The sequence below is a fragment of the Aspergillus stella-maris genome (assembly GCF_047715825.1).
Source record: "Aspergillus stella-maris strain CBS 113639 unplaced genomic scaffold BDV14scaffold_50, whole genome shotgun sequence".
NCBI classification, from domain to species: Eukaryota; Fungi; Ascomycota; class Eurotiomycetes; order Eurotiales; family Aspergillaceae; genus Aspergillus; species Aspergillus stella-maris.
This window is the reverse complement of record NW_027396844.1, coordinates 95,876-119,365: the sequence shown is the minus strand read 5'-3', so window position 1 is coordinate 119,365 and position 23,490 is coordinate 95,876. Positions and strand designations below refer to the sequence as shown.

Genomic DNA, 23,490 nt, shown 5'->3' with positions numbered 1-23,490 from the left:
AGTGCGAGGGCTTCGATGTGGTCATATCGAAGTTGGATGACCTAGCATATCGTAGGTGTGATCTTCCCTTTTCAGCTTCCAACAAGCAGCAGCAGCAGTAGGTATTAGTAGCCAGAATGGAACCTAAGTGTTAGACAGGTCTTGGAAGCTGTACAGAGTCACATCCGAATGCAAGGCTTTCAGCGGTCATTAATGATTGAAGGCAACCTGAATCGTATTCAAGATAAAGAAATTTTTGATAACAATGGTATATCCAAGCAAGTCAGATCTTATCAGAACAAGATATAAGAACAAAACAGGGAATTCCATAATCTAAACGAGCAAGACAACATAACAGAACATGACACTCGTAAAAAAACATGCAAATATACGTAACGTAACAAAAGTTTTGTCTATGTGCAGTAAAGATCCTTCCATCACTATCACATCATCATCTACTCCTCATCCTCATCCTCCTCAGCAACGCCCTCATGGAAGTTCGTTCCATCAGTCGTGGCCTTGATAACACCAGCACGGATCAGCCAGTCACCGAAGCGCTCGGGCTCCTCGCCATCCGTGTTGCGCTCAAGCGCGTAACGCTTAAGCAGGGGCTTCATAATATCGAGAATCTCATCCTCCTTGATAGAGGAGCGGTAGAGCTTGTTCAGACGCTGTCCGTGGTATCCACCACCGAGGTACATGTTGTAAGCGCCATATGCCTTACCGACGAAGGCGACTTCAGCAAGCCAGGGACGAGCGCAACCGTTGGGACAACCGGTCATACGCATGACGATACTGTCGCGGGCGAGACCTGCCTCCTCGAGGGTGGACTCGAGCTTGGAGATCAGGACGGGGAGGTATCGCTCTGATTCGGCCATGGCGAGACCGCAAGTGGGGAAGGCAACACAAGCAGACGAGGACAGGCGCAAACCGCTGAACGAGGTGTTGTCGAGCTTGTACTTGGCCATGAGCTCCTTGATCTCGGGAAGGTCCTTGTCTTCGACGTTCGAGAGGATCAAGTGCTGGTTACCCGTGAGACGAAACTCACCCTTGTCAAGGGCAGCAATCTCGCGGAGACCAGTGCGCATGCGGAACTCGGCGGTGTCTTCGATACGGCCGTTCTCGATGAAGAAGGTGAAGTGGTTCAGGCCCTTCTCGTCCTTCAGCCAGCCGAAGGTGTCGACGTTGGAGGCGAACTTGAAGGGGCGAGGCTCGGCGAAGCGGAGGCCGCTGGGGAGGAGGGCCTCGACCTTCTCCTTGTAAGCCTCAACGCCCATGTCGTCGATGGTGTACTTTAGACGGGCGTGCTTGCGGTTCTTGCGGTCACCGTGGTCGCGCTGGACAAGCATGATCTTCTCGCAGACGATGTGGGCTTGGTCGGCAGGGACGTATCCGAACATGCGACCGGTCTGGGGGTAGGTCTTCTTGTTGTTGTGTGTAGCACCCATACCACCACCGGCGAGGATGTTGAAACCTTCCAGGTGGCCGTCGGCGCCCTTGATGGCGATCAGGCCGATATCGTGAGCGTAGACGTCAGTATCGTTGTGGGGAGGAATGGCGATGGTGATCTTGAACTTTCTGGGAAGGTAGGTAGGTCCGTACAAAGGCTCGTGGTCGACGACAGCATCACCGGCAACCTGGACCTTCTTGTCGTCCTCATCCTTCAGCCAGATCTCGTGGTAGGCAGTGGTAGAGGGGAGAAGGTGGTCGCTGATCTTCTGGGAGATGGCGTGGACCTCACGGTGGTAGTAGGAGATCTCAGGAAGCGAACTGCACATGACGTTACGGTTGACATCACCGCAAGCAGCGATGGTGGTCATCAGAGACTTGTTGATGGCACGCATGGCACCGCGGAGGTTGCGCTTGATGACACCGTGGAACTGGAAGGTCTGACGGGTGGTGAGCTTCATGGTCTCGTTACCGTGGGAGCTACTGATGGCGTCCATCTGGAGCCACTGCTGAGGCGTAGCAACACCACCAGGCAGACGGCAACGAATCATGAAGCTGTAGGCGGGCTCAAGACCCTGGGCCTTGCGCTCATCACGCACATCACGGTCGTCCTGCATGTATGTACCGTGGAACTTGGTCAGCTGCTGGTCGCTGGCAGAGATAGCACCGGTGCTCTCGTCAAGCAGACCCTCGGCAATAGTACCGCGGAGGAAGTTGGACTGGATCTTGATGTCTTCGTTGGTCAAGGGAGCGGGCTCCTCAGGGAGACCCTCAACCTTGTCAACACCAAGAGCTTGCCAGAGGCGGGGCTCCCACTCGGAGTAACCGGTCTGGAAAGCATCGGGATCCTGGTCATCACCGAGACCAATATCCGCCAGCTTACGTCCACCAAGAAAAGCAATGCGGGCATCGAGGTCCTTTCCGGGCTTGTTGTAGTAGATCTTGTCTTCCTTGCGGGGCCAGTAATGGCTGTCACCGAGAGCGAAAACGGAGTAGTTGATGGTGGACAGGTCAAGGTCACCAGCGTTCTTGACGAATTCCCACAGGGTGCGACCGTTCTGGGGGAACTCTCCCTGTCCAGCAGTGCTAGTGATGAAAACAACGTTCTCCTCGGTGGACAGGTCCTCGAGAGGGTAGTCCTCCATAGCCATGACCATGGTCTTGAGACCACGAGCACGGCCACGGTTGGCCAGACGCTTGGCGAGGGTAGCAGCGTTACCACCGTCAGAGGCGAAGAGAACGGTCAAAGGAGCGCCGAAGAGACCCTCGAGCAGCTTCTCGTAAGAATCCTTGGCCTTGCGCTTCTGGAGCGAGCGGACCTCAGTACCGTAAGACTCGGAGAGAACTGCAGAGTGCTTGGGCTGGCGGTTCATGAGCTGAGAAAGCTGGTTATCACGACGCAGGAACTCCTCGAGCTCGCGCTTAATGCGGTCCGAGTCCAGAGCAAACTTGGCCTCACCCTTCTCCTCGTTGTCGGGGTTCCAGCGGTACAGAGGCCAGTAGCCAAGGTCGACAGCCTTCTTGGTCTCCTGGAGAACGGTAAGAGCGGAGTCGTTCTCTTGATTGTAGGGGAGGTAAGCAACGACGACGGAGGGACCCTTGAACTGCTCGGCCTCGGCCATAGCCTGGAGAACCTGAGTGTAAGAGCCGTAGACAGCAACGGAGGCGACGTAGGCGTTGCCAAAGTTCATGGCGTACAATCCAATGTCCTTCTTGCGACGAGTAGGGTCGGCCGCGGTGCGCTCAGAGTAGGGCTGGGAGTCAATGACAAGCATGTTAACATCGGCACCAGAGGCGAGAACGTGGTGAACACCAGAGTTACCAAGATCGTAAGCCCAGGCGTCGGAACCGATCAGCCACTGAGACTCCTGGTAGAAGAGCTTCTTGGTCTGCAGAAGCTGCTTGGAAAGGGAGGATCCATCGTTGGCGAGACGCGCAATGACATCAGGAGCAAGCTTGTTGGCCTTGCTGGCGTCGGTGGCACTGAGAGCCCAGTCGGCGAGCCACTTCTTAACGACATCCGTAGCGAAGCCAGTGGTCTTGGATGCTGCCTCAACTTCCTTGATGAAGCGCTGGCGGTGCTCCTTGCGAGCAATCAAGGAACCGAATCCGTACTCGGGGCTGGCCTTGATGGTAGAGGAGATGCCGGCGTCGTTGGCGCTAAGCTGGTTGGCAAGGTACAATCGCTCACCAAAGAGCTGGTTCAAGATCTTCAGGTAGGCGTTCTCGATGTGAGGCTGCTCAACAGCGGTCTCGAGGGCAGGGGCCTTGGAAGTGCCGATCTCAAGGTTCTGTATCGGAGAGTCAGAGCTCAAGTTCTGGACGATTCCGCGAAGAGCCTGGGAGGCAGTTGAGGGCTCAACGTAGCCAAGTCTGTAGCCAACGATCTGAGGGCTGCGTCCGCCGGCAGAAGCGGGCGTAAGGCTGGAAAGGAGATCCATGAAAGAAGGACCCCATCTCGTGGTCTTGCGGACCTGCTCCAAAACAGCGATCTTCTCGATCGAGCGGGGGATGGAGTTGGAGATCTCGGAGCCAACCCAGGGACGGTAGAGGCGCGCGGTAATTAAACCGATGTTGGCGAGCTCAGCACCAACGTCCTCCTTGCCGAGGACATCAACGAACACGCCGGTGGAGCCGAAAACGAAGATAGCTTGCTTAGCATCAGCGGGACCGGTGTATTCAATGGCACGGTAGTTGCGGCCGGTGCTCTCGGACAAGACCTTCCAGATCTGGCTGGCCCAGCCGAAGATATCGGCAGCACTGACGGGTCGGACAGATCCATCGACTGTGGTGGCCGCTGAGCTAGGTGCGCGGCTGTCGACGCTGCTGTCACGTTCTGAAGATCCGACGGATGAGTTGGCAACGCTGCGGCTGGAGGGTGTCTGAGCGGACTGAGTAGGGGTAGCGGTTCCCTCAACAGGGGCGGAGGGGCTTTCCACTGTCTCCTCTGATACTGTGGCAATGCGTCCTGTCTCGGTGTAGAGAGTGTTAACGCCAGTTCCCTCAGAGTGAGAGACGGCGCTTCCGCTAAGGTCCAAAAGTGACTTGAAGGTCTGTAGGTCCTCCTGCTCGATGGCGTCGTCGTTGGCCGAGTTGGCGGGGTCGAAGAAGTGGATAACACCCTTGCCAGACTTGCGAGCAAGAGCATGCGCCGTCAAAGCGATATCCTGAGCCTCCTGGAGTGTCTCAGAGTGCACGAATGTGAAGCCGCATTGCCGGATGGAGCTGATGGCGGAGTAGTCGGGGAAAGGGTAGGGCTCGAGAGCGACGTGGATAACGACGGGGGAGTTCGCCAGGCGATAGAGGTGAGGTATGGATGTGAGCAGAGTAGAGGAGCTCGTCACGGCAGAGACGAGTTTGCCGGACTGGAGGGGGTGGAAAGCGGAAAGGAGAGGGTCCTCGTTGTATCGGACGGGGACGACCTCTGGGACACCCTCAGGGATGACGCTGCGGGTGCCGGTGGTCTGCAGACCCTTCAAGGTCTTGGAGAACCACGAGTCGCCCTGGAGGGAGGGCTGGACGGAGAGGACGACCTCACTAGCTAGGTAGGCGATTCTCGCCACTGTACCGAATCAGTCAATTGAACTCGACAGACATAACCACAAGGGCAATCTCATAAAATCATCCACGACTGTAGAATAACAAAGCGCAGAAAAGGGGTCATACCGGCCTCTCCAGCAGTCAAAACGGGAGCCATGTTGGCGATTGCCGGCCGCACTGCGGGTGGGCACAGACAGTGGGATATAGGAGGGGAGGGATAGAGGGGTTGGATATCACCGCATACGGTGATTCCGCGCAGAGAAGCAGGTCAATGAAGAAGGAGGGAGTGGATGAGGAGAAGGAGAAGAGAAGAGAGAAGGTAGAATAATATGATATTTTTTAAAGTTAGCAGTGAATTCTCCTCCAGTCTCGCCAACTCCAACTGCGGGCAGATCCAAAGGGACTTTTTTGAGCCTTTCTCCGCCATCGGGATTTGATCAGCGAATCACTGATTGGTCTTCGATCACGACATCGATGCAAACAGCCTGTCGTCAAGGAGACAAACATACCCGATTTGGCAAAGTGCGGGGTTCCCGTGACTCGGCCGTAAAGCACGCCAGCCCAGAACTCAACGCTACTGCGGCTTTCCCCCCGAGAATTTGGTTCGATGGTGGTCATGCAGCCCTGTTGGAATCGATCTGGAGATTTATTCCGCACAAAGCATATGGTTGATGTAATGCAGCAATCTGATAAGATACAGGATATTTCATTGGCAAGCATAATGCGAGCCATGTGGTACAAGTATAAATCCTTTCCAACGCCATACAAGGGAAAATCAAACCCATATCAATCATACCAATGTACATGTCCTTGACGCCAGGGCCCGAAGTTCGAAACCCAAGGTTCCAGGCTATTGAATGAGGTTTGCGGTAGAGAGCGAGGTGATCTCGTGTCTCTAGCCAATGTCCTATTAACCCAAACCCCAACGCCATCCCCTTCCCAGGAGCTATAACCGTGGACGGATAGTATAGAGCTGTCGGCCATCCCCGGTCACGCATTCCATCCGCCAAGTCATAACCAGAGTATGTATATCATCACGGCATATAAACCAAAATCGCAGACCAAGTATACTGTATAGGAAGCAATAGATGCTAAACTGCGACGGACAAGCGGCGTGGCATGTCGTCGGCATGTATTCTAGCCAAAAGATAATCCGTTTCCAAAGATAGACGGATACTGAAGATAAGATTACCGAGGTGACCGAGGTGCATCCCAATCCTGAATCTTGACGGTCAAGCCCGGACTGCTCGGGTTTCGCTCGTGTGATGGCTGCTGCAGAGCGGCCGCTTGAACGGCGGCCTGGGAGGGTTTGGGCGGTCCGGTTCCAGATCGTCGTCGACGCTCCCGCTCCAGAGGACCAGGAAGTTCACTGCGCGGAGGACCAGAGTGGAATCGGTGGCTCATGTTGACCCAGGTGCCATTTCCATCGTCCTCCTCGCCAAGCCAGTAGTTCTTGCCAACGCTGATCATAAGGCGACCGAGTTTTCCCTTCCATCCTTGTCCGTCGGGGCTGTAAGGAGAAAATGGTTCGCGGTCGATGTCAGCAACACTGGCGATACTTGCCATGCTAGCGGCAGATGTGTTGCGGCTGTGGGTGGGGAGACGAGTGTGGCGGGGCATGGCAACGTAAAGTCGGAGAGCGTGGCGAGCAAAGGCAAGCATCACGAAGACGAAGTAAATGCGAATACTCCATAGCACGCAAACAAGCAGAATGCTTTGGAAGCTTTCGGGCTGAGTAACGGCACTGCCGAGTTGATCCGTGTTTCGCGTGCCTCTGATCTTGGCTGTGTCGTATTCTGAACCGGTGAAACCCGCAGTCTGGCCGATTGTGTCGCTTCCAGGGCCTGATGCCTTTCCGCTATCATCCGCGTCCGTATGTTGACCGATAACCAAGAACCACGTCACACCGAATGCCGCTGTGTAGGCGGCGTTGATAGCGCTGTCGCAGACGTACAACCAAGCGAGCGCGAGACATTGTAGCGGGGATTGCTTTCGGATATGAGGGAAGAGTAGAACTGTGAGAACGAGCGCGATGATGGAGTAAAGGTACATAGACAACTGGACCGGCGAGAGGTGATATCCGGTCAGAAGGGCAAGCAGGCCATAGAGACCGCTAATTTTGTTGAGTAATAGTGATAGAGTGATCAGCGAAGCGCCTGTCTGCAGACTCATAACGTAGAGAAAAGTCTGTTATTGCGAAACCCCCGTCGCCGGGGTAATTATCCGTTAGCGATCCGATCGTGAATCCGCTGACGGACCGAAGAGGGATGAAGACCATGAACTTACTTGAGGCCGCGGAATGCGGAGAAAACGAGGAAGCAACCCCATCTTGGATATCGCCGCGAGGGATACCGAAAGATCGGGTTTCTGGAAGGTTGAAGTGAAAGGAGAGCGAAGTTGGCGAGGGCGCGCAGCAGAACAGTGAAAGGTTGGGAGCTGGGGGAAGAAAAATAGGCTGAGGTCGTAGTCAGCCCAATCGCCAGCGCTACCCAGGGGCGGCCTTCCGACGTCTCCGTCCCGGGCGATCGTTTCCCTTTATTTCGTCACACTTCAACAAAGTAGAAGCGTCTGAGCCTTGCTGTTTGTTTCCGCTTGGAAGACAATCGTCCTTAATATGCGAACCCCTTTATTTGTTGGGTAGCGTGCTGTTCCAGGCAAATTGGAACATTCCTACTCGTATTCGTTTCCTCAAGAAGCTCTACCTGAAGCACTGCCTCACCATAGTGGGTCGCCTCACCAAGCCACCTGATTTTCAGACAACGTGAGGGCCAGTCAAGGCTGTACCCGTGAAGACTGTCGTCATTGCTCATCGTACTGAGAAAGAGTGCTTCGGGATATATAAATCGAATTCTCACTATGAGATGCGGTCGAGCTGAGCTGCATAAGAGCTATGAGAACCATGGTAGGCAGCCATTAAACTGCAGACCGATTTAGATCAGTCACGTAGAGCTATTACCAGACTAAAGGTGCAGGGTCCAACTGTCCAAATATTATGCTGCCTGCTTCTACCCTGTAGGTATCAATGCTCTGCAAAACTTGGGTTGCACAAGGTATATTGACGTCTTAACCGGATTGGTACGAAAGTCCAGGACTAAAGCAGCCAAGCTACTAATAACAAGCCAAAGGAAGATGCTGAATACAAGCACAACGCCCTCCAAGAAGCCTCGAATGGAGAACAAGAGAAAAAGCGACCATTCATAAACAGCATTGATCTAGGCTCGCTAGTCAACTGACCATAAGGAAAATGTACATCTTAAGAATGGCAGATATTATTAACAACCTCAAGCATCATCGTTGTTGAGATCCAGGCAGGCTCAGTATGGGTGGAATATGGGGGTGGTGCACCAGCAAGCTTAGCAGGCGCATCCTTCGTTAGTCGTCGTCTCTTTGGGTTGGATATTGACATCAATCACTGTAATCAGTTAGCAAGTCATTCAAATATCAATGGTGGTTGGCGGTACGCACTTTGGCTCTCTCCCCTGTTGGCCTCTCCGTCCATGCCAGGTAGAGCTTGGGCTATCCGCCTGAACAGCTGCTTGACGTTGTGGCCAACCTTTGCACTAGTCTCAATAAACATCAAGCCGTTCTTCTTTGCCTCCTCTTCACCCTGCGCCGTTGTGACCTCACGTTTATCGCTCAAATCGGTCTTGTTGCCCACCAACACAATAATCACATCGTTCCCACGCTCGCCGCGCACATCGTCAATCCATTTCCGGGTGTTCTGGAAGGATTTGGCATTTGAGATATCGTAAACAACAACTGCAACACTGGAGTCGCGAATGTAGGAAGGAATTAGAGATCGGAAACGCTCTTGGCCGGCGGTATCCCAGAGTTGAAGTCGCACGGTCCGGTCTTCGAGGTACATCGTCTAGTCGGCAAGCTTTAGTATCTCCGAAGGAAAGTGGTCCGATGTTCAGGTCCTATCTGTCCTGAGGGCATGGTGGGGCCAGACTCACCTTTGACAGGAAGTCAATTCCGATTGTCGCCTGGTATGTGTTGTCGAACGAGTCGTACATAAACCTAGTAATCAATGATGTCTTCCCCACTGTATATAACAATTAGAGATCCATGCGCCTGGTGGACAAAGTGGCCGGGACGGTGCATACCGCTTTGTTCGCCGAGGAAGACGAGCCTAGAGTCAAATCAGTATCACAGTCCGCAGATCTAAGTTGCCGCAATCAACGTACTTGAACTTCTTCAACGGGTTCGAATACGACCCAACAGCAGATGTGGAAGCCATGGCGACTGAGGTGTAGGATCAGGGGAGATCGGGCGGTGGAGGGGAGAAATAGGAGATGGAAAGATTAAAAGCGACGTAAGGTCATAGAAAGCGAAACGAGTAAGAAGAGGGGTGGAGAAAGTATACAAAGAAGCCTGAGACAGGCTGCGACAGAACCAGCGGCTGGCAAGGTGTCGAGAGAACAATTGCAGAGAGAAGGGAGCTTTAGTATGAGACGGTCTGGGGAACGGGCACGCAGGTTGCTCCAGTATGATAGCGAGCCATGGATGGTCCGTGTCCCTGCGGCCGGTCGCTGTGCTGCGCTGCTTAGTCTTCCAGCCAACTGCTTCCGCCCCGCGGAATAAAGGCGGCCCGGCCTCCACCTACGTACGAGTTGTTGCTTTCCTGCTCAGCCCGCGTCAGAGTCCTGAGCTCCGGCATCCAGTCCACCACCGCCGTTCAACTCGTTATCACGCTCCTTACGACCTTGTAGCTTGATTTGGTATCTTCCTTGTCTTACGGTTGTCTACCAGGTCGGCGGTCATCATGGGTCTCTACTATCCTGCCGGTTTCGCAACCGTGGCATTCCTGATCATCGGAGGGTGTAAGTGGCCGCCAGACGATCGAAGATGCCTGCGCTAATATTATCGATTAGATATGCTCTTCCATGGTGAAGGTGAAGCTTTCAATGTATGACCGATTTCCGTTCCTTGACCTCCGACCCTCCGCTAACCGGCCTAGGTTGGCCAATTCCTCGAATCCGTGTCTCCGTATGTCTGGGCAAACATCGGTATCGCCATGTGCATTGGTCTATCAGTCGTCGGTGCTGCTTGGTATGTCTACAATGGGATGGTATCCTGAGCTCGGTCACTAACCCACTGCTTCAGGGGTATCTTCCTTACGGGCTCATCCATTGTCGGTGGAGGTGTCAAGGCTCCCAGAATCCGAACCAAGAACTTGATCTCCATTATTTTCTGCGAAGTCGTCGCTATCTACGGTGTTATCATGGCCATTGTCTTCTCCTCCAAGCTCAACCTCGCAACTATCGATGAAATCTCCTCGGCAAGCAGTTACTATACCGGCTATGCGCTCTTCTGGGGAGGAATCACTGTCGGTGCCTGCAACCTGATTTGCGGTATCTCTGTTGGTATCAACGGCAGTGGTGCAGCTCTTGCTGATGCCGCGGACCCAAGCTTGTGAGTCCCTACCATAGGTCTTCTACGGTTGCAAATCACTAACAACATATAGGTTCGTCAAGATTCTCGTCGTCGAAATCTTCAGTTCCGTCCTCGGTCTCTTCGGTCTTATCGTCGGTCTCCTGGTCCAAGGAAAGGCCCTTGACTTTGGTGTAGCTGCCTCGTGAGGCGGACAGAACTTTTCTCAAGCAAAACCCTTGTATCGACAAGGAACACCACTTCCATCCCATCTAAACGACTTCTCCCGATCTCATTTCTTGGCTTCATTTGTCCTCTTTATATAGCGCATTGAGGCGTATGGGTCTGATTCGACTGTTGAGTCTTAAGTTCTTGCTGCGCGAGTTTCATGGATAGGTCATCATGTCTTGGTTTACGCAATGAGGCCGGACGGCCAGATGTACAGTACAGGCGCCGGAATAATGGACGTTATCATCTATCATAGATCAATGAACTTTCCGAACATACTCTATCCCAGCTCTATAACGCCGCCTGTCCCTTCTTCTTAACAAACACCGCCTCCCCACGCGTACAAATCACCCCATCCTTATCCCTCACACAAGCTTCCACAAAGACCTTCCTCCCCTCAACCCTCTCCACCTCAGCAGAAGCAACAATAACCGACCCTGCCCCCTCATCAATGAACACAGGAGCCTGATACTTGACATCCAATTGCACAGTGAACATCCCCAGTCCGCCGTCGACGCCCTCCGCGGAGATGAGGTTCCCGCACACTTCGTCTAAACACGTTGCGAGGAATCCGCCGTGCGCGATGGCGTTTTGCCCTGTTACTCCGGTGCCGACGTGGAGGAGGAGGTGCGCTGATGGTTTTGGGAGGGGGCGGGAGAGGAAGAGGGTTAGGAGAATTGCTGGTGGTGCTGGCTGTGAGGTGGGATTTGGGTTAATTGGTGAGGGGGGTATAGGTGGGCTGCGCGCGGTGATGTTGAAGAAGGGGTTCGGGATCTTGGATGATGTTGCTGCTGTAGTGTGGATTTTGTATGGGGGTTGCTTGTTCTTGTCCTTGTCGGCGTCTTCTTGTGAGAGGAGGTATTTCGTCAGCGGGGTTGAGAGGAAGATTCCTGGTATTTGGTGTTGTGGTAGTGTTGGCGGTGGCATTGTTTGATTGTTTTATATCCAGGTAGTTAGTAGTTAAGGATGTGTTCAATAAATCACAAATTCCCTGGCGTGGCGACGAAGAAGGGATGCGCTGTGTAGTTATAATCGGCGGAGTGGTTGAGTTCCAGGGGTTATAGATCTATATATGTTGCTTATCGGCTAAAGGGATCGCAGCGAAATGGACAGTATATAAGTATATGGGGGAGATATAGTCTCGAAAATGTAGGTTTAGATCTCAATGATTCTAAGAAGATCAGTCTTAGACCGGATCTTTGAGTATGAACATGCGGAGAAGGAAGACTGGGTTGTTGATTCCCCTCATCGCCGCCATCTCTACCGACGGCAAGCCGTAGCCGAGGCATCTCTGTCCCTGAACCTACAAAGACGACGACGAAGGCCAATATCGAATACGTATGTCTCGTTGGAAAGCACAAACAATTCAGATAAGAAGCATAGTATTCATTATTTGACCATGATGGTGATCTTCTGTATTCGCTAGGTATGAATCATTGTGTATTCCGCAGTATATTCCAAGCAAAACCTGATAGATGGCCATCAACTATTGTATATCCAACAGGGTATCTATCATCTCATCATCGCAACGAGATTTATCCATGTCCTTCACTGTGACCAAGTTTCGCGTCCATCTCTAAATATCACCCCTTATGATACTTCCACCCCTTCTTCTTCTCCGCCCTCAGCGCCGGCAACACCCCATCCCGACTCTGCTTCCTCGCAATCTCAATAACCAAGAAGCGCACAAAATCGGACAACGTCCAGTAACTACTATGCGCACTAAGCATATTCAAGTACTGAATGTTCAGGGCGCCGCCGCCACCCGAGAGAAAGTAGTCGACCTGCCCGTTATCATTGAGAAGGAGCATGCGTTTCTCGGCAATCTCTTCACGCGTGAAATCGTGCGTTTCCATTTCGACGTTCGAGGGAAGTTTTGCGACGAGGGAAGGGCGCTCGGGAGCTGACACGGCGGATGTACCCCAGCGAAAGGGGGAGCCGAAGGTGCGCCAGAATGTTGCGGAGGAGGAGGGGATTGCGGCGGGTTTGAGGGTGTTGGCTAGGTCGCTGTCGACTGCGGCGTTGACGCGGTAGGCAATTGCTGGGTTGGTTAGTTAAGTTGGAGGGTTGAGGCTGTTACATAACTCACGATCTGTAGTATGCATAATGTTGTAGAGATTGTCCACGGCCAAGCAGCCGAACTCATCAGCCTCGCCTGCTACACCATGGAGTCGGTCATCGCCTTCAGAGCCTGGCTTGTCGCGTCCTTTCCGCGGAGATAGGTTTGCTGGTCCATGTCAGTTTCAAATATTTCCCACAGATTTCTATGATGTATATCGTACCTTTGTTGATGAACAAGAACAAGCCCACCGGGCTACCGCAGATAAAAAGATTCTTCGTGTCAAACTCAAATATATCTGGTCGAATGCTGAGGTTCGGAAAGTCAAAGTCCGGAATTTTCGTCGGCTGATGACTGAGAATATCAACTGCCATCGCGCTTCCAAGCGAATGGGCAACCAAGTGAACGCGGCCATTCTGCTGAAACCCGGGGTTATTCTTGCACCAAAGACGGAAAACTCGGTTGGCCTCCTTGACGACAGCTTGAATCATTTTTGGCTTGTGGTGCGACAGATAGTATGGAATGTCGAGGATAACATCACTGATCAAAGATCGAACAGCCGGTATTGTTTCTGGTGTGATGTCCTTTAGTGTGAAGTGGTTCGTGGCCGGGTCGTCCGTGACTTGGGACTCGAGATGAGCGTCTTCCAAAGATAGAGTAGACCGCCAGTTGATGGGGAGCACCATGATGCCGCCATGGCCATCTCGGACATGCGGCCATACTTCTTCGCTGTTCAGCTCTACATTTACTTGTCGTCGGAAGGCGTTGATGGCATGCGTAAAGTGAAAGCTCTCCATTCGCTCCGAGAGCTTTTGCCCGATACCGTGGATGACGAATACCAAGTCCGTGGGTGTTGGGCGAGATTCCTCCATAGCACAGGCGTAGCAGATCTCGCCGCTTCTACCCGGTCTCATCGTCTTGTCATGAGAGCCACGAATGTAGTTCCTCACGTCGACAGGGCTAGGTTTCGATGGATGGAGCTGCTCCCAAGCACGCCGACTAAAGCCACGGATCACCGGTACGCCTATTTGGCGACCTTTCCGTATAGCACTGAGTGGTCTCCTTCCGCGCGACACCGACGGTAGTAAACTGGGACGAAGAATCTGTGCATTCTTTCCGTCGGCATATATAACGCTCGAGGTCATATAAGGCTTGACAGCAGCACGATGCACAGCTGAACCACCAGAAGCCCAATGATCTATGTATTTTGCTTCGGATTCTTGGTCATCGGCTTCTCGAGCATTGAAAACAGCGCTCAAGGGCACTTCATCCTCTTTGGGCCATAACCGATGCACGATCTTCATCTCAGCGTCCGCTCCATTCTCCACACAGCTGTTGAGCTCGTCCTGCCATGTCTCGGTCCATGGTTTGAGGTACGCGTAACCCTCTTCTAGTTTATTTGCTAGATCCGTCTCTACCGGTAGCATCGTGTTATTGTAGAACCATGTCGCACGAAGAACACTAGACACATCGTGGAGAGGACTCCAATAGATCGGTTTCATCTACGAAATATGAGTATTTATAGATTCAAGATCGGAAGTAAATGTACCTTTAGATTGGGAATCTCCACCAGGTGGAGTCTAGAGACCCCTACCGGGATTTTGGCGCAGTCCTCGTCATCTTCCGCATCGACATCGGTATTTTCAACCGACTCCTCCTGGTATTCTTCTTGATAAGTGCTTGTTCGGAGCCCAGAAGGCTTCGATGCGGTGTAGCTCGAGGAAGCTGTTTGGTGTTCATGATGTAGCTCTTGGGCCCGATCCGAGTCGATAGATCGCGATAAAGGGCTGGACGGTTGGGTAAGAGGTGCCCTCGCGAAAGGTGAACCACTAATGCTAGCGTCGCGAGAGTATTGACCGTGCGAACTCGGACTCCCTTCGTCGACATTCAGGTCCTCATTCCGCGAGCCGCTGAGCTTCCGTCTCACGCTTTTCGCATTGATAGGCGGAGATATTTCTCTCTTGCGATGGGGAGGTTCGACTATTGAAATGCCCTCGCCTAGGCTGCTGTCTTTCGATCCTAAATTATCTGTCCTGCTTGACTCTTCATTCCTGGATGTCGGTCTTTGCGGTAGCGTTTGAATATACGAACTAGGCAGAGTGCCAGCGCGTCGATTGGCTTGAGCACCACTCAGCTCTGTTCGCCCACGGCTACCCGCTCGGGTTTCCGTTGTTACAGGCCGCCTACTTGGCACATCTATCCCAGCAGTTGTGTTTGTGGTCTCCGCCTCGCGAGCCTTCGCCTTGCCAGCCTTTCTAAGTTTATGTTCACGCTGTATCGATAACCAAGCCTCTTCCAATGCGAGGTTGTCTCTCACGGAGAACGGTTGCGGGGGTACTCGCTCGTCGACGGCCTGACCACTAGCCGGGGGTGGGAGGGAGCTCAAGGGATCGTCTATCGGCAAAGAGGAAACGTAGAAGAACTGAGGTCGAGGAGGAGGAGGCTGAACCGATGCGTGCCAGGTAGAAGGATTCGGGTCGTCGTCGGCGAGCAGACACGTCGGTCCGTAGGTATGTCGTGGGCCGGCCATGGTGGGATTTGAGAAACTTTCTGTACAGAGGTAAAGAAGAAGCTACGGCGAGATAGCTGAAGCGGTCAGTCGCGTAAGACACTCATCGTGGTTAGCGAGTAGAGCTCGGTGGTTTGGCTGCAGCCTTCAGTCCTGATGAGGACTAGCTGAGTGGTTAACAAGCGGTGACATGAAGAGTCGTATTCATGAGGCTAGAATATTCCGATATGAGGAAAGCTTCATAGACTCGAGTCTGTGAAATCCTTGCTCGTGAAGTCGGGAGGAAAAAAGATCTGGAAGTGGGAAGTTGTTGAGGCAGGCTGTACCTGGTCCCGTCGATCAGCTCGTGAGCCGATGACGTCGCCCAGCCAAACCAAACAAATCAAGGGTCTCTCTTCCACCACAAGCCTCGACACCGCTTGTTTACTTCTACGCCCCAACAAACTGCTATCGAAACGTGTCTAGGGCCTCCTGATTAGAGGTGAACGATAAGCGAAGATAATTATATTTGAGGCTATCGGAGAATAATTAGATGAGATCCAACCGCGCTTGCTGCTGGCAAATAGTAACAGAATGAAAGGCCCGAAGACTGTGGAGAATTAGATATTAAATGACCCGCTAATAATACAACGCTAGGATGTACAAATAATTATGGCTGAAGAAAGAAATGAATGGGGGCTCAATGCGTTGAATAGCTTACCCTCGGCGACATACTACGTCCACCCTCAGCAAGATAATTCCTAGCCCGCTGCTCCTTCATCAAAAACAAGGTCCGCATCTGCAACTCTTCAAAAGCGAGGAACGCGGCGATCGGGGCAACCAACATGTCCAGCAATTTCTGAATGTCATGCATGTGCTTGCGGATAGCGCTGTCCGGAGCGCAGAATGTCCGAACGCTCATCTCCTTGACGACTGCCTTCCAGTTATGAATGTTTGAATGAAGCGTCACCGAATTAATTGAGCTCCCTCCGTTTAAGTGCAGTATTCGAATGTCGGGTAGGATAAGTTGGCGTTGGGCCGCTTGGTCGTACTGGAACTCCACCACCTCCGGTCGATTCTTCGAGCCCCAAAAGTTGTTGACCTTTCGAATGGATTCTTTCGAGATGCGACCGCCGGCGTACTCTTCCATGAAAAAGCGGTTGGCACAGACGCATATCATCACTTCCATCTCCAAGTAGAGCTTGGCTTACGCGGTGGGGTCTAGGGAGATGGCAATCTTTGGCGTCGGCAGAACCTTCGCCTGGCGGGGGCCATAGAATGGAAGTGGGTATGCTTTAACCATGTCGACAGCCTCGACAGCCTGGTCTTGTTAGCACTCCATCTGCTCGGACCGTGACGAGAAACTTACAATGCCTTCCACCTGCTGCTTGAGCTTCTTTCCAAGACCGATCAAGCTTTTGTACTTCGGCTCCTTGGGCAGTGGCGCTTCCGGAATAGCAGACGAGCCAAGCCAGCCATTCGCTCCGAAAAGCTGCTTGCGCGAAGGCCTCACGTACCCAAGTGCTCGATTGACAGGGTCAATGGCAATCCCGGAGTCGTGATCCTCAATGCACTCACGCACAGGAGATAGCGGCCGGCGAAAGCACTCCTCATCGTCAAAGATAGCAACTGGGCTCGACTCAAGGCCATGCTGCTTGTCGAAGGTAGGTCTATACTGACCCCCGCTGTGGAATGTGACATTCAAGCTTCGAGGAATTGAAGGCCCAGCACGGAAGGAAGGAGACATAGCAACTTCCATGGAGGGAGAAGGGAACGAAGGCGAAGATGAAGGGAACTCGAAGTTGGACGCCATTGACGGGAGCGAAGAAGAGTCTGAAAGCCCATCGATGCAGAGCGAGTTGTCTGACGCCGACATATCGCGAGGGTCGTCCCAGAAAGTCCTGTACTCCTCGTAGAAGGGGTTCAGCTTGGCGATGTCCTCGTATGTCAGGCCTCTGCTTCCTCATTAGCCTTGCAATGTCCGTACGGGTTGGGACTGCAGAATACACTTACTCGAGGTCAAGCATGATAGGGACTTTGCAAGTCTCAGACGTCATGTTGGCGTGAAGTCGGCGTATGGCTACTGAGATATGGTACCTCGTCTTGTCTCGTTCTGATCGAAAAATGCAATTGCTTTTGATCATGATTCTGATATCCGAGAACGGTAGATGCAAAGCAACGTAAAGCTCAACTTCACAATATCATCAGGTACGGTATACAAAGGATGAAGCCCTCTACGAGTTCTCTTCTATATCATCTACACTCAATCCCTCCTATTCATTCTCGATCAACCTTACTGTCACGTATTCCATCGACACCCAAAACAGCATTGTTTATTGTGACTGCTCAGAGCACCTATTCAGAACAATGGCCTGGTGACAAAGCCCTTCAGAGATCTATTGTCAGTGACAATAGCCCATTGAGCAAAGAGCCTATTGTTCGCTGCAGGGTTGTGGGGTTATTGATGAGGTGAATAACAGGCAGCGAGTGGGAGTCAGGATGCTTGGTGGGAGGGAGGGGGTTTTCTATTCTTGCAATGAGAGTGAGACGCGTCTGGGGACAATTGAGTGAATTGAACAATGAGTTCTATTGATAATGGGACGCGTCAATAGGAATGGTATTGTTCTGGGATATTGTTTTGGGTTCGAGGTTGTTTATTGAGAAAGGGTAGGTAGAAGCCCGGCATGGTAGTAACACTCGGCCGAGGGAGACCTAATCGCCGAGTCTCTGGCCGCATACGCACAGGTACAGCGTAAGACGACGAGGCACAAACTCGGCATGCCGTACAAATCTCCTTTCATCATAGACAGAGTAAACTACAAACCGACTCCTCAGCCATGATCTGCCGCTAAGTTGATTCTCCAGAGCACGTATAGTCCTTCCACGACGTCACTGGCCGAATATACTACCCTTCCAAAACTCTGGTTAAGACCTGTACCCTATCTCGGGGGCACGGAGAGCTCCCCGGTATTGATGTAGCAGGGCAGCTTTGTAGGAGGACGTGGAGAAGCCGTGATCTAGTGCCCGCGGAATGGACATTAGCAGGTTTATCCTGGGCCCGAGACTATCGGATATACGGCATGCGGGTCCACCGTAGCTACGACCAGGGACGGAGATGGGGAGCGGTACCTAACCTTGCTGGAAGGTAGAAAGCTTGGCGGGATGTCAAGTACGGGAGATAAGGTTTTGGGTGAGGCTGTGCAGTGGTGTAGAGGACGGGATTTCCAAGTTCTGGTGTAGGTACATGCTGGCCAGCGCAAGGTTGATAAGACGGAGAGTCATTGAAGAATGAGGCAGCCGGGCCAGGGGCGCCAGTGCAACGCGGTTGAAGGCTACAGGAGCATGGCCTCCGTGCTCTCAGAGTAATCAGAGGACCGTCATCTCGGAGGGTAAGGCACAGAGCATGATGCTCTAGATGGTCCGTAAGCAGTTGTGCAAGGAACTGTCTAGCGGATGAAGTATCCTAGAGCCAGTCAGACGTGAAGCCAGAAGGGTTTTTGACCCGTAATACTAGCTGAAGCTGGTTGCACTGGCAGACCAGTTAAATCCTCGGTATAGTGTTGGTGTTTGTAGCAGTCAGCCAATGAGAGGGATGCTGATGGGCAGGAAATCCCGTGAGTGCTGCCGACCGTTAAGTCACGTGCTTTCTCTCCACATGCCGAAGTGCTAGCCGTCCCCAGTTCAGGCCCATAGCGTCCCCATTTCTCACGCCCGGAAAATGCACCGGCATTGGCCTTGCCTCCCCGCAGATTCCAGTAAGCTTTCCCCCCAGTTCGCAGTGGCCTGAACCCAGTGCGCTTCTTTGGCTCAGCCTACTAGACTTTCTCGTCCCTTCTTTGTCTCCACGATCCAGCCGAAATGACTGCCGTTGTGGTTCTCCGTCACGCCTTGCCATCGCAGCTGGCGTGCTTTCCCCAGTCATGTCCAATTCTTATATATGACCTCTTGGACCCATTGACAAGATGATTATTTCTCACTCTCCATCTTCTGAATCCGCAAAAGCCGCTGGTGTCAAAAGGTAGATACCTCTTTTTGTCTGGCTCTTGGCGATTGTTCTTGATTTGGATTTGAAACTCGGCTACTGTCTCCCCCATAATGACATCCGACAGTTACCCCAAGAAGTATGACATTGTCATCGTGGGCGCTGGCCCCGTCGGCATTCTACTCTCTCTTTGCATGTCTCGCTGGGGCTACAAAGTGAAGCACATCGACAACCGACCTGTGCCTACCGCGACTGGTCGCGCCGATGGTATTCAGCCGCGATCCACCGAGATCCTCCGCAACCTGGGGCTGAAGCGCCAGATCATGGCCTACGCCCCGGCAAAGGTCTACGACGTCTCGTTCTGGGACCCGCGCGCTGATGGGAATGGTATCCAACGGACTGGAAACTGGCCCAGCTGCCCTCGCTTCATCGACACACGCTATCCGTTCACCACCCTTGTCCACCAGGGTAAAATTGAGACCGTCTTCCTAGACGAAATCAAGAAGGCCGGCACAAGTGTCGAGAGACCCTGGACGATCACTGGATTCGAAAACGATGGGCGCGATGAAAACTACCCTGTTCAGGTTCAACTGAAGTGCTTGGACACCAATGTCATTGAGACCGTTCGCGCGAAGTACCTCTTCAGTGGTGAGGGCGCTCGCAGTTTTGTTCGCGAGCAGCTTGGTATTCAGATTCGCCACAAGGACCCCATCTCTTATGTTTGGGGTGTCATGGACGGTGTCGTCCGAACCGACTTCCCCGATATTCAGGTATGCCCAACATTTCCTTGGATCTCCTGTCTGTCCATAGCTAATTGCGCATGATGTAGACCAAGTGCACTATTCACTCTGATGCCGGATCTATCATGGTCATTCCCCGTGAAGACAACATGGTCCGTCTCTACGTCCAGATCGCGTCCTCGACCGACCCCGACTTCAACCCCCGCAAGACCGCTACCGCCGAGGAAGTCCAAAACGTCGCGAAGAAGATTCTTCAGCCATACTACCTGGAATGGGATCGCGTTGAGTGGTACTCTGTTTACCCCATTGGACAGGGTATCTCGGAGAAGTACACACTGGACGAGCGCGTCTTCATGGGAGGCGATGCCTGCCACACGCACAGCGTAAGTTTACCCACACACCAAGCTCATATATTCTCCATGCTAATTCCTTATAGCCCAAGGCTGGCCAGGGTATGAACACTGCCTTCCACGATGCTCTCAACATGGCCTGGAAGATTCACGCTGTTGAGTCTGGACTAGCCAAACGCGAGATTCTGAGCACCTACGAAACCGAGCGAAAGAACATTGCCGAGACACTGCTCGACTTCGACAACCGATACGCTGCTCTGTTCTCTAAGCGCCGCCCCAACGCGGGTGAAGTCGGCTCCGCTGCCAGCGCTGAAAGCAGCCGGAGTGCTGAAGAAGATCCCTTCGTCAAGACATTCAAGGATTCGTGCGAATTCACCAGCGGATATGGTGTCGCATACCAGCCCAACATCTTCAACTGGGACTCTACCCACCCCGCCCAGTCTCCACTGTTCAACGTCCCTGGTGTCAACCTGATCGTCGGAAAGTCTTTCACGCCGTCTACCGTCACTCGCCTGGCCGATTCCAACTTCGTGCACCTCGAGCAGGAAGTTCCCGCCAACGGCGCGTTCCGCATCTTCGTCTTCGCTGGTAGACAAGGAAAGAGCAAGAAGGCTATCGCCGACTTCGCTGCCAACCTCGAGAAGGAGCGCTCGTTCCTTTCTGAATACCGTCGACCTGACATTGGCGAGGTCTCCTTCTTCGAACGTCACCTGCCTCACTCTAAGCTCTTCACTATCTGCTTGGTCTACGCCGAGAAGAAGAACGAAGTGGACATGGAGGTCGTGCCCCAGATTCTTCGTGACTACCGCCACCACATCTACTCGGATGACATTCCTGATGTGAGGGTTCCCGATGCCAAGTACGCCGCTCACGAGAAGCTCGGATTCGACCCTGAGAAGGGTGGTGTCGTTGTTACTCGCCCTGACAGCCACGTTGCCTGTACTGTGCAGCTGGCTGAGGGCAGCGGCACTGTTGATGCTCTCAATGCATACTTCGGGACGTTCACGACGAAGCCTCTGGGACAGGACCAGCAGAGCCGTCTGTAATCTCTTGAAGGCTGTTACAATACCCTTTGATCATGTATATATTTGTTTGACACGATTTTGTTTTATGCTTGATCATTAGCATATTTGGCGTTTCTGTACATATTCAGAATTTAGAATTTCCAAATTCACATTGTCCACGTAAACAGCGCATATAAACTAGTAATCTAGTGTATATTGCATAGGTACCGTGTTGTGTCGTCTACCTACACTGCGGGCCTCTCCCCATCGGTCCGAAAAGCTTCAACTTGCCCCGCTCCAGACTGCCGCCGCAAACACTTGAGCTCGCACCACCACCGCAGGTCTAGAAAATCCTACGCAGCCATTCAAGATGCTTTCTCTAGTCTTAACCGCAGAGCTCACTGGGTAAGTCATTCCTGCTCTGCTCCAGAGGATAGCTCTTTCTGTCAATTCTCGCAGCGAGCAACTTCCCCGCACCATGACATTCTCACATTCCTCCCCTCATCATCACATATCTATCGAAACCAGCACCACCTAACTCTTATCCAGCGTCACCGACCTCCGCCCCCAAGACACAGAGGAAAACCCCTACTACTACACCTTCAAGGTGCAGTGTACCTCGTGCCGCGAAACGCACCCGAACTGGGTGAGCTTCAACCGCTTCGTGAGTCACCCACTTCCTAACTCTCTGTACTATCAAAATCGAGACTAACAAATACACAGGAAACGCACGAAATCCCCGGAAGCCGCGGAGAAGCAAATTTTGTCTGGAAGTGCAAGCTTTGCGGGGTACGTAGCTACATCGTCGAACCCACGTATCTGAGTTCTGGGGACCTTGAAGACAGACTGAACTAATTGAAACAATCCGCACAGAGAACCCATTCCGCGTCTATTCTTAATGCACCCATTGCTTATGCTGCTGGAGCAGACGACAAGCGTAAGGGCGGGAAGGTGATTGATCTTGAGTGTCGCGGGTTGGAGTTTACGGAGTTCAAGCCTGATGTTTGTTTTCCCTGACTCTTTACCTAGTATGTCTTAGGAAAGGATTCTAACGATGCACAGGGCGAATGGGAGGCGAAGGGATTAGAATCCAACACGCCTTTCACGGGCATTGATTTGAGTGAGGGAGAGTGGTATGACTATGATGAGAAGGCTGGGGACGAGGTCGCTGTTAAGGAGATTACGTGGGAGCTAGGAAGAGCTTAAACCGTCCGCATGATTGCGAGCGTGACTGGGGAAGTGTAGCATTCGGACTTGTCTAAATAATGAACTATCCAATTGAAGCTTTAAAGCTCATCATCAATATGTTAGCCTGAGAAATAAGGCATGAAGTAAGTGCCGACAGCAAAGGCGGTGGTGTCACGCTAAACCATATTGGGCCAGCAAGAACCGCGTCGAGCTCCAGCACATTTTCCCGGCGCTGAAGGACCTCTAGCAATTGACCAGAGTTTCGCTTCAAATATCGTGACATACCTCTTCCAGCAGAGCAGCAATCTCTGAAGTGGATACTCTTGCTGCGACTTACTCTTTGGAACGGACTGGCTCCATCCTCTCTCGATCAAGCCTTCATTCTCACCTCCGCAAACCGCTCAGAACCTTTCCGCCATGAGTGTTAGTCCCCAATCTACTTCACTTCCTATTGCAAAATTCGACTTGAATGTACACTGAAATTGTCGCTATAGCTTCAACCCGTCAACCCCCGCCCTTTCCTCCAGGCTAGGTACGCCCGCGAACATTCCCGAAATCCCACCACCCAATCTCGAAAGTCCACATCTAACATGCGCGCAGGGTCGGAACCGAAGTCATCGTTCGCCTGAAATGGGGTCAAACAGAGTACAAGGGACAACTGGAAAGCATTGATTCATACATGAACGTGCTGCTGCGGGATACAGAGGAGTTCATGGATGGAAAGCCGACGGGGACTCTGGGTCTGGTGCTCATTCGGTGCGTCTACTCATCAACGGCTGCTTGAACCACCGTTTTGCCAGGCAGGATCTTAAGAGAGTTGGCTAATATCGGTCTTTACAGGTGTAACAACATCCTCTGGATGGGATCAGCAGAGAACGTCGAGATGACGGACCTCGGATTACGATAAATTACTCGGTACAACGGATACGGATTCGGTTGCGGAGAGCGTTCATATACCAAATTCTCGTTCTGTTCGCCTGGTAATATGATATGGACAGCGGCGATGCGATCGGACTACCCCTCGAACAAGCATACTGATACTCGGCTATGTCATTGATATCTTCGCGGCGTACGTTTTATTCTATAATGGCATTCAGGAATACTTGGAAT

General features: G+C 52.5%; 9 protein-coding genes across 9 annotated transcripts; 3 read left to right on the top strand and 6 right to left on the bottom strand.

The window, feature by feature from the left end:
* Window positions 1-229: 229 nt before the first annotated feature.
* Window positions 230-5,219, bottom strand: BDV14DRAFT_105638 (sulfite reductase (NADPH) subunit beta). The gene is made up of 2 exons (XM_073765578.1): window positions 5,095-5,219; window positions 230-4,990 (listed from the first exon to the last, which is right to left on the bottom strand). The coding sequence occupies exons 1-2, from the start codon at window positions 5,123-5,125 to the stop codon at window positions 435-437; spliced, it is 4,587 nt and encodes a 1,528-aa protein (XP_073625518.1). The 5' UTR covers window positions 5,126-5,219; the 3' UTR covers window positions 230-434.
* Window positions 5,220-5,928: 709 nt separating this feature from the next.
* Window positions 5,929-7,436, bottom strand: BDV14DRAFT_105627 (inositol phosphorylceramide synthase regulatory subunit KEI1). The gene is made up of 2 exons (XM_073765577.1): window positions 7,255-7,436; window positions 5,929-7,155 (listed from the first exon to the last, which is right to left on the bottom strand). The coding sequence occupies exons 1-2, from the start codon at window positions 7,294-7,296 to the stop codon at window positions 6,157-6,159; spliced, it is 1,041 nt and encodes a 346-aa protein (XP_073625517.1). The 5' UTR covers window positions 7,297-7,436; the 3' UTR covers window positions 5,929-6,156.
* A 397-nt stretch (window positions 7,437-7,833) lies between these two features.
* Window positions 7,834-9,488, bottom strand: BDV14DRAFT_178225 (Rab family GTPase YPT6). Its single transcript, XM_073769545.1, has 5 exons — window positions 9,156-9,488; window positions 9,075-9,100; window positions 8,925-9,013; window positions 8,434-8,836; window positions 7,834-8,380 (listed from the first exon to the last, which is right to left on the bottom strand). Exons 1-5 carry the CDS (start codon window positions 9,206-9,208, stop codon window positions 8,322-8,324), a joined length of 630 nt encoding a protein of 209 aa, XP_073625516.1. The 5' UTR covers window positions 9,209-9,488; the 3' UTR covers window positions 7,834-8,321.
* A 114-nt stretch (window positions 9,489-9,602) lies between these two features.
* On the top strand, window positions 9,603-10,705 carry BDV14DRAFT_105588 (H(+)-transporting V0 sector ATPase subunit c''). The gene is made up of 5 exons (XM_073765575.1): window positions 9,603-9,791; window positions 9,843-9,877; window positions 9,929-10,020; window positions 10,075-10,383; window positions 10,436-10,705. Exons 1-5 carry the CDS (start codon window positions 9,734-9,736, stop codon window positions 10,548-10,550), a joined length of 609 nt encoding a protein of 202 aa, XP_073625515.1. The 5' UTR covers window positions 9,603-9,733; the 3' UTR covers window positions 10,551-10,705.
* BDV14DRAFT_105589 (PaaI family thioesterase) lies at window positions 10,706-11,624 on the bottom strand. The gene has a single exon (XM_073765576.1). The coding sequence runs from the start codon at window positions 11,494-11,496 to the stop codon at window positions 10,861-10,863; it is 636 nt and encodes a 211-aa protein (XP_073625514.1). The 5' UTR covers window positions 11,497-11,624; the 3' UTR covers window positions 10,706-10,860.
* A 322-nt stretch (window positions 11,625-11,946) lies between these two features.
* On the bottom strand, window positions 11,947-15,469 carry BDV14DRAFT_178216 (DDHD family phospholipase). The gene is made up of 4 exons (XM_073769544.1): window positions 14,178-15,469; window positions 12,852-14,130; window positions 12,659-12,796; window positions 11,947-12,610 (listed from the first exon to the last, which is right to left on the bottom strand). The coding sequence occupies exons 1-4, from the start codon at window positions 15,156-15,158 to the stop codon at window positions 12,153-12,155; spliced, it is 2,856 nt and encodes a 951-aa protein (XP_073625513.1). The 5' UTR covers window positions 15,159-15,469; the 3' UTR covers window positions 11,947-12,152.
* A 347-nt stretch (window positions 15,470-15,816) lies between these two features.
* BDV14DRAFT_202702 (uncharacterized protein) lies at window positions 15,817-16,266 on the bottom strand (the record flags this gene model as incomplete). The annotated part of the gene is made up of 1 exon (XM_073774099.1): window positions 15,817-16,266. One exon carries the CDS (start codon window positions 16,264-16,266, stop codon window positions 15,817-15,819), a length of 450 nt encoding a protein of 149 aa, XP_073625512.1.
* Window positions 16,267-18,833: 2,567 nt separating this feature from the next.
* On the top strand, window positions 18,834-21,325 carry BDV14DRAFT_178211 (putative FAD monooxygenase). Its single transcript, XM_073769543.1, has 4 exons — window positions 18,834-18,871; window positions 18,936-19,868; window positions 19,928-20,221; window positions 20,275-21,325. Exons 2-4 carry the CDS (start codon window positions 19,212-19,214, stop codon window positions 21,232-21,234), a joined length of 1,911 nt encoding a protein of 636 aa, XP_073625511.1. The 5' UTR covers window positions 18,834-18,871; window positions 18,936-19,211; the 3' UTR covers window positions 21,235-21,325.
* Window positions 21,326-21,562: 237 nt separating this feature from the next.
* BDV14DRAFT_202699 (DUF866 domain protein) lies at window positions 21,563-23,287 on the top strand (the record flags this gene model as incomplete). Its single annotated transcript, XM_073774098.1, has 7 exons — window positions 21,563-21,597; window positions 21,742-21,856; window positions 21,916-21,981; window positions 22,066-22,194; window positions 22,255-22,376; window positions 22,981-23,136; window positions 23,221-23,287. The coding sequence occupies 7 exons, from the start codon at window positions 21,563-21,565 to the stop codon at window positions 23,285-23,287; spliced, it is 690 nt and encodes a 229-aa protein (XP_073625510.1).
* Between the last annotated feature and the right edge of the window lie 203 nt (window positions 23,288-23,490).